General features: G+C 42.8%; 1 protein-coding gene across 5 annotated transcripts in view; it reads left to right on the forward strand.

The window, feature by feature from the left end:
* The window catches only part of SCYL3 (SCY1 like pseudokinase 3), a 445,770-nt gene that overhangs the window by 98,207 nt on the left and 331,547 nt on the right, over positions 1-16,016 (forward strand). For 4 of the 5 annotated variants that reach the window (XM_044301161.1, XM_044301165.1, XM_044301163.1 and 1 more), the window contains exon 5: positions 6,194-6,274. The exons of the other annotated variant lie outside the window; for it this stretch is intronic. In XM_044301161.1, the coding sequence (XP_044157096.1) occupies positions 6,194-6,274 (81 nt within the window). The remainder of the gene's footprint in view (positions 1-6,193; positions 6,275-16,016) is intronic. 5 annotated transcript variants of the gene reach the window in all.

The raw sequence follows: 16,016 nt of genomic DNA on the forward strand, positions 1-16,016 counted from the left end.
CAGGGATCGAGGGTGGCTAGGTGGGAATTTACGCTTTCTCTCAAATGTTTGTGAGATGGAGAGCTGAACGCTGCCGTGTGACATGGTTGAGACGCTTGGTGACGGAGGTGGTGGGGGTGTTGGTGGTACATCCCCTGTTTGCTGGGCGGCAGGTGCCAACGTTCCTCCAGAGGCAGAGGAAGAGGCCGAGGCGGCAGCAGCAGAAGAGGTAGCAGGGGGAGCCTGAGTGACTTCCTTGTTTTTAAGGTGTTTACTCCACTGCAGTTCATGCTTTGCATGCAGGTGCCTGGTCATGCAGGTTGTGCTCAGGTTCAGAACGTTAATGCCTCGCTTCAGGCTCTGATGGCACAGCGTGCAAACTACTCGGGTCTTGTCGTCAGCACATTGTTTGAAGAAGTGCCATGCCAGGGAACTCCTTGAAGCTGCCTTTGGGGTGCTCGGTCCCAGATGGCGGCGGTCAGTAGCAGGCGGAGTCTCTTGGCGGCGGGTGTTCTGCTTTTGCCCACTGCTCCCTCTTTTGCTACGCTGTTGGCTCGGTCTCACCACTGCCTCTTCCTCCGAACTGTGAAAGTCAGTGGCACGACCTTCATTCCATGTGGGGTCTAGGACCTCATCGTCCCCTGCATAGTCTTCCACCCAGTCTTGATCCCTGACCTCCTGTTCAGTCTGCATACTGCAGAAAGATGCAGCAGTTGGCACCTGTGTTTCGTCATCATCAGAGACATGCTGAGGTGGTATTCCCATGTCCTCATCATCAGGAAACATAAGTGGTTGTGCGTCAGTGCATTCTATGTCTTTCACCGCTGGGGAAGGGCTAGGTGGATGCCCTTGGGAAACCCTGCCAGCGGAGTCTTCAAACAGCATAAGAGACTGCTGCATAACTTGAGGCTGAGACAGTTTCCCTGGTATGCATGGGGGTGATGTGACAGACTGATGGGGTTGGTTTTCAGGCGCCATCTGTGCACTTTCTGCAGAAGACTGGGTGGGAGATAATGTGAACGTGCTGGATCCACTGTCGGCCACCCAATTGACTAATGCCTGTACCTGCTCAGGCTTTACCATCCTTAGAACGGCATTGGGCCCCACCATATATCGCTGTAAATTCTGGCGGCTACTGGGACCTGAGGTAGTTGGTACACTAGGACGTGTGGATGTGGCAGAACGGCCACGTCCTCTCCCAGCACCAGAGGGTCCACTAACACCACCACGACCATGTCCACGTCCGCGTCCCTTACTAGATGTTTTCCTCATTGTTATGGTTCACCACAACAACAAAAATATTATTTGGCCCAATGTATTGTATTCAAATTCAGCGGGATATAAATTTGGTGCACATATGAAATTATGAAATTGCTAAATTGGGAATTGTATTTCAACCCAGAACAAAAAATGTGCTTTGGCGGACACTAAATAACTTGCCCATCCACAACAGGACAGCGGTAACGACAGATTTAGCGGGATATAAATTTGAGGCCTAGTATTTAGGCGCTGGTTGACCGGTATGGATTTAGTGACAGAATTAGACTTGGAAATGCACAGTAGCGTGTGTGTGAAGTTATTCTGAATGACCCTATGTGCACCTTGAATATTATATACCCTTTTAGGGATAGATTTCAAATAGCTCTGATATAGCAGAAACCACTAAATTATGAAATTGCTAAATTGGGAATTGTATTTCAACCCAGAACAAAAAATGTGCTTTGACGGACACTAAATAACTTGCCCATCCACAACAGGACAGCGGTAACGACAGATTTAGCGGGATATAAATTTGAGGCCTAGTATTTAGGCGCTGGTTGACCGGTATGGATTTAGTGACAGAATTAGACTTGGAAATGCACAGTAGCGTGTGTGTGAAGTTATTCTGAATGACCCTATGTGCACCTTGAATATTATATACCCTTTTAGGGATAGATTTCAAATAGCTCTGATATAGCAGAAACCACTAAATTATGAAATTGCTAAATTGGGAATTGTATTTCAACCCAGAACAAAAAATGTGCTTTGACGGACACTAAATAACTTGCCCATCCACAACAGGACAGCGGTAACGACAGATTTAGCGGGATATAAATTTGAGGCCTAGTATTTAGGCGCTGGGTCACCGGTATGGATTTAGTGACAGAATTAGACTGGGATATGGCCAAAAAATAACCACACTATTGCTGGTTAAATGCACTTGGTATGACAGCTTGACCAACCACATTACTGAGGGTTAAATGCTCTTGGTGACGGGCGCAGCTTGCCCCTGATGTAGTATATGGCCAAAAAATGAACAGACTATTGCTGGTTAAATGCACTTGGTGTGACAGCTTGACCAACCACACTACTGAGGGTTAAATGCACTTGGTGACGGGCGCAGCTTGCCCCTGATGTAGTATATGGCCAAAAAATGAACAGACTATTGCTGGTTAAATGCACTTGGTGACGGGCGCAGCTTGCCCCTGATTTTAGTATATGGCCAAAAAATTAACAGACTATTGCTGGTTAAATGCACTTGGTCTGACAGCTTCACCCTGATGTAGGCTTTAGCCAAAAAACAACCACACCATTGAGGGTTAAATGCACTTGGTCGCAGCTTGGATGCACTTGGTCGCAGCACCGCACAAGACACAAAATGGCCGCCGATCACCCCAGAAAAAAGTGACTGACAAACGGTCTGGGCAGCCTAAAAACAGTGAGCATTTGAATTTCATCAGCTCAATGATGCACAGCTGCAGATCGATCGATTAATCAAGTCCTTTGGAGGAGTTAATCTGCCTAATCTTGCCCTACTGTCGCAGCCGCAACCTCTCCCTACGCTAATCAGAGCAGAGTGACGGGCGGCGCTATGTGACTCCAGCTTAAATAGAGGCTGGGTCACATGGTGCTCTGGCCAATCACAGCCATGCCAATAGTATGCATGGCTGTGACGGCCTCTTGGGGCAAGTAGTATGATGCTTGTTGATTGGCTGCTTTGCAGCCTTTCAAAAAGCGCCAAGAAAGCGTCACAAAAGCGCCAAGAAAGCGACGAACACCGAACCCGAACCCGGACTTTTACGAAAATGTCCGGGTTCGGGTCCGTGTCACGGACACCCCAAAATTCGGTACGAACCCGAACTATACAGTTCGAGTTCGCTCATCCCTAGTGATAACCCATCACTGGAGCAAAATCGTTCCCCCCACCATACCAGAAGTGCTTCAGTAGCTTAACACTACTTGCCGATACGAACGATTATTGCCGGACACCATGAGTTCCCCCAAATCTAGAAACAACACTTGGGCGCCTTTGTTATTACATCCTAAATACAACCCCTAAGATTACTTTCCTACCAGAAAAGCTTGTATTTCCAATGCCCAGTGACATGTGAGAGCACTGTGTTGCCTTCAGTTTTTAGTAGTTTACTACAGTTTTTACTTTTTTATTTCTTTTCCTTGTTATACCTAGCTGACTAACCTCAACTGCGATTATGAGTTGAACCTGTCAAAGTTCTCCCGGTCTGGCGTGGCTGGATGGTTCTATCTGCTGGACTCCATATGTGTCGGGATTTGGCTAGACAAAAACTGTGGCGTGCAGAAACTTTTGTCCGACTGAATGTTGGGGAGCAGCCAAATCTCTGCTGGTTCCCATTAGTCAAGGAGTTCCGTGGGCAGTCGGCACTTTCCACCTGTGCCGGATCCGGGGAGCTCTCTGTCAGAGCAGCCTGATGGATGTCTCTAATTCTGGTGTGAAACTGGCCATAACCACCATTTGCACTTTCTTTTAATTGTAAGACTTTTTTTAATATTATAAAATTTTCTATAAAAAAAAGTGAAATTTAGAAACTTTACCTCTATTTTCCTTTCATTCTTGTGGAATACCTAAAGCCCCACAAAATGACTTCATAGGATCTCTATGGGAGGGAATAGGTATTCCCCGTCCCAGGGGTCCCCCTTGGCACAGTTTTGCCAAGAGATGGGCCTCGTGGATGTTTGGGAATGCCTATCCAAAGGAAAAAGAGCTTATTCCTGTGTTAGTAAATCTGGAAGCTCTATGTCTAGAATTGATCTGGCCCTGATAAACAAAGGTTATTTAAACTGTATTAAACGGATGAAATATGAGGCCAGATCAGTCTCAGATCATGTCCCTTTCTTAATAGAGCTATTTATGGTCAGGAACGACTTTAGAATGAAACCCCGAGTTAGATTGAACCCCCATTGGCTATTAATAATTGACAATCGTAACCAGATAGAAAATAGGAATTATGCCTCAGCTAAATATCATTATGTATGGGATCCTTTCAAAGCTTTTATAAGAGGGATTTTTATTAGTACAATTGCAAATCTGAGTAAACAATGTGCTAGGAAGGAGAAAGAACTGGAAGAAGCAGCTGTTGTAGGAATGACCAGATATGCCAAGGTAAAAACAGAGGAAGGTAGGGAGATTATGCAGAGGGAAAGTCAGGCTTTTTCTGACTTCCTTTTGGACAAAGCTCAACAGAGGCTATTCTTTAGAGGACAGAAATATTTCTCAGAGGCAGGTTGCCCTGGGAAAATGCTGGCTAGAGTAATGGCTAGCCAGGATCCAAAGAAAGCGATTCGTAGCATCTCCATGCCTGATGGAACTCTAGCGGAAGATCAGGAGGGAATAATAGAAATATTCATAGTAGAGTTGTTGCGATACCAAATTTTTTATTCGGTTTCGATACCATGAAAAAGTAGTGCAATATTCGATACCATGCGAAAAAAATAAACCAAAAAAGCCACGTGCATTCCACATTTTAAAAAATGGCAAATCGTGCAGTTTTTTTTTTTCTGTTCCGGCGTTCACCACATACATTTTTTAAATATTTTTATAGTTTGGACTTTTCTGACGTGGCGATACGTAATATTTTTATTATTTATATATTTTATATGTGAAATTGGGAAAAGGGGGTGATTTATGCTTCATATTTTGGTGTGTTGTATAAAAAAAAAACGTTTTATTTAATAACTATTTCCCCCCTTAGGGGCTCGAACCTGGGATCTTTCATCCCTTGTCCTATTCACCCTGATAGAGCTCCATCAGGGTGAATAGGACTTCACACTGTCCCTGCTGCTCTGTGCTTTGTGCACACAGCATCAGGGATGTTACCATGGCAACCACGGCTTCTGTAGCGTCCTGGCTGCCATGGTAACTGATCAGAGCCCCAGGCTTACACAGCTGGGGCTCCGATATGAAGCTGCCACTGCACCACCAATGACTGGGAGGGGAGAGGACCCTGTGCCCACTGCCACCAATGATTTTAATACTGGGGGGTTGAGAGGGGCCGGCGCACTGTGCCACCAATGATTTTAATGGGATGGGCGGGTTGAGGAGGGGGGCACACTGCACCACCAATGATAATTACCCCTTTATACAGGAGGCGGTACTGGCAGATCAGCGGCAGTTAACCCCTAAGGGGTTAACTGCCGCTGATCACCGCTCCCTGTCAGGGGCAGGGTGCCGGAAATGCGATTCTGCTGCAGCACCCACCTCCTGTGTTGTGTTAAAGACCTGACTGACTACTTTTCATGGGTCCAGACTACGTATCAGGCTACAGTGCCCCATTACTGTCTCCTCTCCTGCTCCACATGCTGATTACTATCGGAACAATGGGGAGGAGACATCAGCTTCACTAGTGGGCGTTCCGTCTCCCTGGCTGTAGCGCAGGGAGAAGGAACGCCCACTAGTGAAGCTGATGTTTCCTCCACATCTCTCCGATAGTAATCAGCATGTGGAGCAGGAGAGGAGACAGTAATGGGGCACTGCGGGCGAACGGAGCGGCGCCCAGGAATAATGGTGAGTGCTGAGACATCGCTGGGCGCCGCTCTGTGTAGGAATAGTCCTATCATTGGTGGCGCAGTGCGCCCGCCCCTCTCTTCTCATTGGTGCTGCAGTGCACCCGCCCTTCCTCCTCCCCTCTCTTCTCATTGGTGGCAGCGGCAGCAGCACAGGGGGGAGGGGAGGACAGCTTCCTTCTCCCCGTGCTGCTGAGAGAACATGATCGCGCCAATAGCAGAAGCGCAGCCCAGTATCGAAAAAACAGAAATCCCGGTATCGTATTGATACTGGGCCAAAAGTATCGATTGGGTATCGAAATTTCGATACCCGCAGCAACCCTAATTCATAGAGTATTTTTGTGAATTATAAAATCAGAGAGCATTCTCTCAGAGGCTGCGATTGAATCATACTTGGATTCCATTTCCCTTCCAGTTCTCACAGACAGTCAAAAAGAACATCTGGAGAAGGATCTGTGTCCTCAAGAGATAGAGGATGCAATCAAGGCCTGTTCAGGTAATTCCTCCCCAGGATTGGATGGACTCCCGTATGAGTTTTATTGTAAATACAAGGAGGTTACCGTATTCTTCTGCATCTGTGGAGAACACTCTCTGATTCAATAAAGGACAGAGCCCTTCCAGAAAAAATGACAGAGGCTGTGATTACAGTAATATTAAAGAAGGGTAAAGACCCTAATAAACTGGGGTCGTATAGACCTCTTTGCCTCCTTAATACAGACGCTAAACTTTTCTCTAAAATCCTAGCTATGAGGTTATCTAGTGTTATGACATCAATTATACATCCAGACCAAAACTGCTTTATTCCTAATAAAGGGACCCAGTCCACCATAATCTACAGTCTCTTTTTTTTTTTTTTTCTAATTTACAGACGTCTGGACGGCCCTCAAGATCTATTCTGTCCATAGATGCGTCTAAGGCCTTTCATAGAGTTGAGTGGGGATTCTTCTGGAGAGTGCTTCATAGGATGGGTTTTGGCTTTAGGTTTATTAACATGATTAAACTTCTCTATAGATCTCCCAACGCAAGACTTAATAATATAAATGGTCATTTTACAAGAAGTTTCCCTATGACTAGAGGCACTCGCCAGGGATTTCCACTCCCCCCTCTTTTATTTGACCTCTACATTGAGCCAGTGGCTGCTAGGGTTAGACAAGACTCGAGGATTCTAGGATTTGGGGTATTAGGAACAGAAGATCATATCTCTCTATATGCGGATGATATTCTAATTTACGTCCAACAGACACAATGTTAAATATTATCCAAATGATAAATTCCTTTGTGGAAGTTTCAGGTCTGGTCGTAAATTGGGATAAAACTATGCTTATTTCATTAGATAGTATAAATATGCCCTTAGATAAATTTACATTCCCAAATGAGAGCTCTTTGAACATCTTGAAAATCTGAGTCCTTTTGAGTACCTGGGTATTATAGTCTCGCCTAGGGTGGAAGATTTTATTCTGCTCAATTTAATTAGATTGATGAATAAGCCAAGATCAAAAATAACAACATGGCTCCGCTTACCTTTGTCGATGGCTGACAGGCTATCTCTAGTTAAAATTATGATTCTTCCCCAGTTACTCTATGTATTCAGGAACTCTCCAGTTTGGATTGCAGATAGTGTTTTTTTTTTTTTTTTTTTTAAGTTAATCGAAATAATTATTAATGATTTACTTTGGGGAGGAAACATGTAAGACTTAGGCCGAATGCACATGGCCGTGAGCCGTCTGTGGAACCACGGGCTGGATTCCTGCTGAGAGCAGGAGTGCACGGCGTCATTGCAACCAATGACGCTGTGCGCTCCTGCTCTAAGCAGGAATCCAACCCGTGGTTCCGTGGACCGCTCACGGCCGTGTGCATTCGACCTTAAGCTAGAGCTTTGGTATAAGCCGTTGGAGATGGGAGGACTTAATCTCCCTTGTTTCAAGGGCTATTTTTTAGCTGCACAGTTTTGTTTTTTCCACGAGTGGAAGGATAGTCCACTCTGTAGGTATTTAGTAAATGGATCCCCATATGATAACTTTTTTACCTTATTGGAGTGTGATCAATTGACCGACTCCGATAAGGAATTTAGATCTGCTATGAATCTTTTTATGAAGTCATGGCACTCTATTAGACTTTGGTGTGGGGTTCTCTGGAATGCACTCCTTTGTGGTATAATCGGCACTTATAAAATATTACTTTTATGCCAATATTGATCCCTACCTAATTCATCTAAAGTTTGTATGTCACACAGGTAGTAGGCAGTGGAGATATTGTTTCATTTACAGAATTATCACAAAGAACAAAATCACTGAAATTATTATGGTTTTGGTATTTACAATTAAGATCGGCACTTTCCAGGAGTAAAAAAAAAAAATTAGACTTGAAATACACACTTCTACACAATTTAATAATTGGATAGGGAATTTGGGACAAAAGATGAAGCTTTCTCAACTTTATAAAAAATTACTTATAGCACAATTTTGAGATACCTCCTCCTCGACTCAGGCGGCTTGGCAAAATGAATGCCCAATAATTAATCCTGATGACCCGGTGAATGTAACGCTGAATTTAAAATTGGTTTCACATAATTTTAATCACGTTGTGGTACAGTTCAATATTCTACATAGACTTTGTCACACCTCTTTGGCTCAATAGATGTCGTATCAGGAAGGATTCTAATTGCCCTATGTGCGATGCTCCCGAAGCAGACTATTTGCATATGTTTTGGTTCTGTCCAGAGCTGAAACAATATTGGGGGGCTACCCATAAATATATTGAGGGAAAATTGAATGTGCGGATCCCTTTCACTGTGGACTGTTTGGTGCTGGGCGAGCTTGCCATGGTGCGCTGTCAGCAATATAAAAAAAAAAATCTTTTGTTCAACATGATGTTTTTGTCAAGACTTCTGATAGTGCGGCCTTTGTTCTCGCAAAATAGTCCCATCATTAATACATGGTTAAACTTGGTGAATAGTAACAAGAGATATAACTATATTCTTTATAACCAGAGAAATACAGAGAAAAAATAAAATTTGGGGAAACTGGAACTCTTAGAGCTTTCCCCCGCTCTCCATCCCTACCCACTACTCCTCGGTCTGGTTACGGAGGGGTGGTGGTGAAGGGCGGACGAATCGCAGATGGGGGGGGGGGGGGAGGGACTTGGGTGGGGAATCGGGGTGAAAAAGATGTTGATAATGATATGTTTTATTTTTTCAAATTGTTGGATAATATTGGAATGTCAAAAAATTTGTTACTTTTATTTATTTTTTTTAAAGGGACTTCACTGAACTGGTCCTTTAAAAAAAGTTAGTTTTGGAAGTTTTCTTAATTTTAAGAATTGCTTCTAAAATTCTAAGCCTTCTAACGTCCTATAAAATACAATGGTAAAGAGAGGAAGAAGTTCTGCATCGGCGCAAATCCACCAGTATAATCAGTCTTAATAGATTATTTTTGTTTTTAATTGCAAACAACGCGTTTCGGGGATGAAACACTCCCCTTCATCAGGTTACATATATACATAGCAAGTATTACATTATTTATAGGTAAATAACTCCACAAAAACCGCCAAAAACAATGTACCTGGGTGACGCCCCTTGTGGGAGGAGTTATCACCTGGTATCATCTGCATTTACAATATTTCGAATATCTTTAAATAAATGTGACTGTAGACAATTTATATATTGTACATAAAGATCGCATAGGTCTTATACCGAAATTCTTTGTGAATGGTATTTTCTTTCTGTGGGTCAAAACATATTGAGTGTCGCTCCCGGTCATGTGATCACTGGTATTAGTGTCACATGACTCGGGAGTCCGGAAGTCTATGCAGGCATGGTGCCGCTCGCTAGTGTGAAGCGGAAGTTGAGAGGCCCAGGACGCTTCAAACTGTGCATGTCTGCGCTGGCTGGCGCCCTAGATCTCTCACATGATGGCGGCCGTACTCTGCTCGTTCCAGCTGCGCATGTCCGGGCTGGCCGGCAGCTCGGATGTCATATGATCGTATCTTTGCGATCATGTGACCTACCCCACTGGTCGTTCTGGTTTGAGGATCTCTTTATAGAGCTGGATAGAGCTAAAAACTGTATGAAAAGCATGAATAAAACAATGGAAATGTTTAAATAACCACTAGGGGTAATGATAAGAAAGAAATAGTAGGTTTCTGTATGTCTCCAGTAGAGGGAATTGAATATGTAAATACATGTATATACAGCAGGATTACCAGTATAAGTATGAATGTATAGAAATGGTATTAAAATAAATAGATCTTTATATATATATATATATATATATATATATATTTAATAAATAAAGCATGGATTAGATGTGTATATAAAAAAAAGTATAAAAAAGGTATAAAAAATCCTTATATAATGTGAAATTCCATAAAAAATGTGACATCACATAAAAAACTATAGAAAGATATAAAAATATATATATATATATATAATAAATAAAAAATTAATATAATTCCAAAAAGTGTATATATGTGTACAGAGGTAGGAATAGGTGGGTGAATAAATAGATAAATAAATATCCCCATTATAAATTAATTTCAAATGCCTCATTCAGACCATACGGGTTCAAACTATTGATTTTAAAGATCCAATACATCTCTCGACGTCTGATGTACTGGGCGTCTATTTGGAGATGTAATGGAATATGTTCAATAGGTGTTATAGTGAACCCCGCTGGGTTCCCTTCATGGTGTTCTGCCGCATGTCTGGACACACTGTGTTTCATATACTTTTTTCGGATTTTTGAACGGTGTGTGTTGAAACGTTTGCGTACAGTTTGTATTGTACGGCCCACATATTGTAGGTGGCAGGGGCACTCCAATAAATAAATAACATGATTCGAGTTGCAAGTCAAGTGGGATTGGATTTCGAATGATTCCCCAGTACTCTTACTATGGAAAGATGAACGTTGATAGATATTGGTGCAACAAAGGCATCTCGAATGACCACATTTAAAACTCCCTTTCGGAGCATCACTCTCTTTTTCATCATTGGGGTGATGTGTTGTAGTTCTCATTTTGCTAGGGGCCAATATATTTTTAAGGGTTTTGGCTCTCCTGTACGTGAATTTTGGATTTTCCGGAATGATTTGACTCGGTATTGGATCTCTTTTGAGGATATGCCAGTATTTCCCCAGAGTTGTCTTGATGGCATTGTGGTTTTGGTTATATGTTGTTATGAAATTAAAACAGTATGAATGGGTATCATCTTTGTTGTCGTTCTTTTTGTCATTGCTTTTTCTGGAGGGGGCTAAACTTTCAAGTTGGGTTAGTTTGTTCACTTTTTCTCTGGCTCCTGAGATGATGTTGCTGGGGTACCCTTTTTGATTGAAGCGAGATGTCAAAATGTTGCATTGTGAATTAAAATCTGAGTCTAGTGTGCAATTCCTGCGGATCCGTTTGAACTGGCTAAAGGGGACATTTGTCTTCCACTTCCTATAGTGTGTACTACTGAAATCCAGATAGCTATTGCTATCCACCTTTTTAAAAAAGGTTCGAGTTTGGATTTTATTGTTTTGGATGAAGAGCTCTAGATCTAAAAATTCTGTTTTTGTCCTATCGTATGTGCCTGTAAACTTAATACCCCAATTGTTGGTGTTTAGGTGAGACATAAATTCTTCTATAGTTGATTGTTCACCGTCCCAAATGAAGATCAAATCGTCGATATATCTTTTGAAGTAGATAATGTTTTTCTGCCAGAACTTAGTTTGGTATACAAAGTGTTCTTCAAATCTACCCATAAACAGATTCGCGAAGCTTGGTGCGAAACGCGTCCCCATAGCGGTGCCTCGTATCTGTTTATAGGTCTGCTCCTGAAAGGAAAAAACGTTGTGGGTAAGGATGAATTCCATGCCTTTAATGATAAAGGTTTTTTGTTCTGGAGGCATTTCGAAATCATTGTTTAGGAAGGCAGTAGTACAATCGAGTCCTAGGTTATGGGGGATGTTTGTGTATAGGGCTGATATGTCCAAAGTTAGCCAATGGTAATTTTCTTGCCACTTGATGTCTTTTAGGGATGTTATTAATGATGTTGAATCTTTAAGATGTGATTTTAAATTTTGGACATATTTTTGCAGGTGTACGTCAATGTAATGAGAAAGGTTTCTAGTCAGAGAGGACACTCCGGAGATTATAGGTCTACCAGGAGGATTTACTAAGGTCTTGTGTATTTTTGGCAGGTGATAAAAAGTCGCTAGAGTCGCTTCCTTGACTAGGATATATTCCTTCTCTTTTTTTATCCAGAACAGTGTCTGCTGATTTTATTAGTTTTTCGAATTCATCCCTATACTGTTTAGAGGGGTAGCTGTCTAATGGTAGATAATAGTTCTTATCTGAGAGTATGTTCAGAGCTTCTTTTATATAATCGTCTCTGTTTTGGATCACGATTCCACCCCCTTTCTCTGCACTTCTTATCGTAATTTTTGTATTAGATTGTAGATTTTTGAGAGCTATTTTCTCATATGGTTTTAGGTTATGTTTTTTGTGTTTCGTTTGTGCAAATGTCTCTTGGTTTATTTTTCTAAAGTCATTTGGTACTAATGAATAAAATGTATCAAGAAAATTGCCCTTGTGGTGAATGGGATAAAAATTTGATGGTGGTCTGAGGCCTGATGGAATCGCTTTTAAGCCTAGTCCTTCTGTTGGGGTAGTTTCTATTTGTATCTGTGGTAATTTTGCTACTGAGTTTTCTTGCATTTTGAAGTGTCTTTTGAGGGTTAATTTCTTAATGAATCTGTTGAGATCTAAAAACAAATCGAATTCATTTATTTTACCTGTGGGGCAAAAGGACAGGCCTTTCGATAGTACTGAAATTTCTGCTTTCTTTAGTGTGTATGATGATAGGTTAAAAATACCTGAGGATTTTTCGTTGTTAGTTGTTTTTTCCGTATCATATCTCATGTTTATGTTTTTCTTTTTGATTTTATTTTTGCCTGCTCGGCATCCTCTTCTAGATTTTTTCTTTTGGTGGGTTTCCGGCCTAGCGGATGAAAAAAATGAGTGATATTTACTGTTTTGGGGCTTTTCAAAATAGGATAAGCTGCCGTAGGGTGTATGAGAGGTGGTAGAGCTAAAAAAGATGGGCCTGCTATGGAAAGATCTTCTATGGATTGGGGATCAAATCGTGTGGTATTATGAGATGGATCCGTGTTGCTTGGTAAATTGTGATGCCCCAGGTCCAATTTCTTAGGAATAGAGTCTGCAGAACATGTTGCGGGTGTGCATGTATGAACTGTTAGGAGTGAATCAGCTTCCACATCTGAAGAGGCGGATGGACTGGAAAATCTTGACTGTGATGAGGCAGTGGATAGTGAATGGGTAGGAAAATAAGTGGGAGGTAAGTTAAGTGGGCCACATTCTGCCATGATGTTTTTAGGAAATAAGATTGATGGAGACGTGATGGGTGAAGTATTTTTAAGGAGGGAAACTGAACCTAGTTTACTGGGCGTAAGTAGGGGAGTATGAAACTCTAGTTTGGAGGAATTTGGTTTGGAAATGGGGGTCCCTTTGCGGTCATAGGGTATATTGGGGGGATTGTTACTGGAGGGTCTCTCTATATTGTTAGGAGTATCCTTAATGTTAGACAGAATAAATTCTTTTAGACAGAATAAATATATTGGCCCCTAACAAAATGAGAACTACAACACATCACCCCAATGATGAAAAAGAGAGTGATGCTCCGAAAGGGAGTTTTAAATGTGGTCATTCGAGATGTGGTCATATCTATCAACGTTCATCTTTCCATAGTAAGAGTACTGGGGAATCATTCGAAATCCAATCCCACTTGACTTGCAACTCGAATCATGTTATTTATTTATTGGAGTGCCCCTGCCACCTACAATATGTGGGCCGTACAATACAAACTGTACGCAAACGTTTCAACACACACCGTTCAAAAATCCGAAAAAAGTATATGAAACACAGTGTGTCCAGACATGCGGCAGAACACCATGAAGGGAACCCAGCGGGGTTCACTATAACACCTATTGAACATATTCCATTACATCTCCAAATAGACGCCCAGTACATCAGACGTCGAGAGATGTATTGGATCTTTAAAATCAATAGTTTGAACCCGTATGGTCTGAATGAGGCATTTGAAATTAATTTATAATGGGGATATTTATTTATCTATTTATTCACCCACCTATTCCTACCTCTGTACACATATATACACTTTTTGGAATTATATAAAAAAAATTTTTTATATATATATATATTTTTTTATATCTTTCTATAGTTTTTTATGTGATGTCACATTTTTTATGGAATTTCACATTATATAAGGATTTTTTATACCTTTTTTATACTTTTTTTTATATACACATCTAATCCATGCTTTATTTATTAAATATATATAAAGATCTATTTATTTTAATACCATTTCTATACATTCATACTTATACTGGTAATCCTGCTGTATATACAGGTATTTACATATTTAATTCCCTCTACTGGAGACATACAGAAACCTACTATTTCTTTCTTATCATTACCCCTAGTGGTTATTTAAACATTTCCATTGTTTTAGGCCTCATGCACACGACAGTTTTTTTTCACGGCCCGCAAAAACGGGGTCCGTGGGTCCGTGATCCGTGACCGTTTTTCCGTCCGTGGGTCTTCCTTGATTTTTGGAGGATCCACGGACATGAAAAAAAAAGTCATTTTGGTGTCCGCCTGGCCGTGCGGAGCCAAACGGATCCGTCCTGAATTACAATGCAAGTCAATGGGGACGGATCCGTTTGATGTTGACACAATATGGTGCCATTTCAAACGGATCCGTCCCCATTGACTTTCAATGTAAAGTCTGGAGTTCTGTTATACCATCGGATTGGAGTTTTCTCCAATCCGATGGTATATTTTAACTTGTAGCGTCCCCATCACCATGGGAACGCCTCTATGTTAGAATATACTGTCGGATATGAGCTACATCGTGAAACTCATTTCCGACAGTATATTCTAACACAGAGGCGTTCCCATGGTGATGGAGACGCTTCAGGTTAGAATATACAAAAAAACTGTGTACATGACTGTCCCCTGCTGCCTGGCAGGTGCTGCCAGGCAGCAGGGGGCAGACCCCCCCCCCCCTGTTTTAACTCATTGGTGGCCAGTGGGCCCCCCTCCCCTGTTGTTAACTCGTTGGTGGCCAGTGTGCGCACCCTCCCTCCCTCCCTCTATTGTAATAATAGCATTGGGGCCAGTGTGCGCGCCCCCCAACCCCCCCCCCTCCCTCCCTCTATTGTAATAATAGCATTGGGGCCAGTGTGCGCGCCCCCCAACCCCCCCCCCCCTCCCTCCCTCTATTGTAATAATAGCATTGGGGCCAGTGTGCCCCGCCCCCCCCCCCCCCCGATCATCGGTGCCAGCGGAGTAGAAGATTCATACTTACCTGGCTGGGCTGCTGCGATCTCTGTGTCCGGCCGGGAGCTCCTCCTACTGGTAAGTGACAGGTCTGTGCGGCGCATTGCTGTCACTTACCAGTAGGAGGAGCTCCTGGCCGGACGCAGACATCGCAGCAGCCAGGTAAGTATGAAAATCTTCTACTCCGCTGCCACCGATGATCGGGGGGGGGGGGTGTGTGCGCACACTGGCCCCAATGCTATTATTACAATAGAGGGAGGGAGGGGGGGGTTGGGGGGGTGCGCACACTGGCCCCAATGTATTAAAACAATAGAGGGAGGGAGGGAGGGGGGTGCGCACACTGGCCACCAACGAGTTAACAACAGGGGAGGGGGGGGCCGCACAATGATATTCAAACTGGGGAGGGGGGGGGGTCTGCCCCCTGCTGCCTGGCAGCCCTGATCTCTTACAGGGGGATATGATAGTACAATTAACCCCTTCAGGTGCCGCACCTGATGGGGTTAATTGTACTATCATATCCCCCTGTAAGAGATCGGGTGCTGCCAGGCAGCAGGGGGCAGTCTTGTACACAGTTTGTAGTGTATTCTAACTAGAAGCGTCCCATCACCATGGGAACGCCTCTGTGTTAGAATATACTGTTGGATCTGAGTTTTCACGAAGTGAAAACTCAGCTCTGAAAAAGCTTTTATGCAGACGGATCTTCGGATCCGTCTGTATGAAACTAAAACCTACGGCCACGGATCACGGACACGGATGCCAATCTTGTGTGCATCCGTGTTCTTTCACGGACCCATTGACTTGAATGGGCCCGTGAACCGTTGGCCGTGAAAAAAATAGGACAGGTCATATTTTTTTCACGGCCAGGAAACACGGCTCACGGATGC

This window comes from Bufo gargarizans, chromosome 7 (assembly GCF_014858855.1).
Source record: "Bufo gargarizans isolate SCDJY-AF-19 chromosome 7, ASM1485885v1, whole genome shotgun sequence".
Taxonomy (NCBI): Eukaryota; Metazoa; Chordata; class Amphibia; order Anura; family Bufonidae; genus Bufo; species Bufo gargarizans.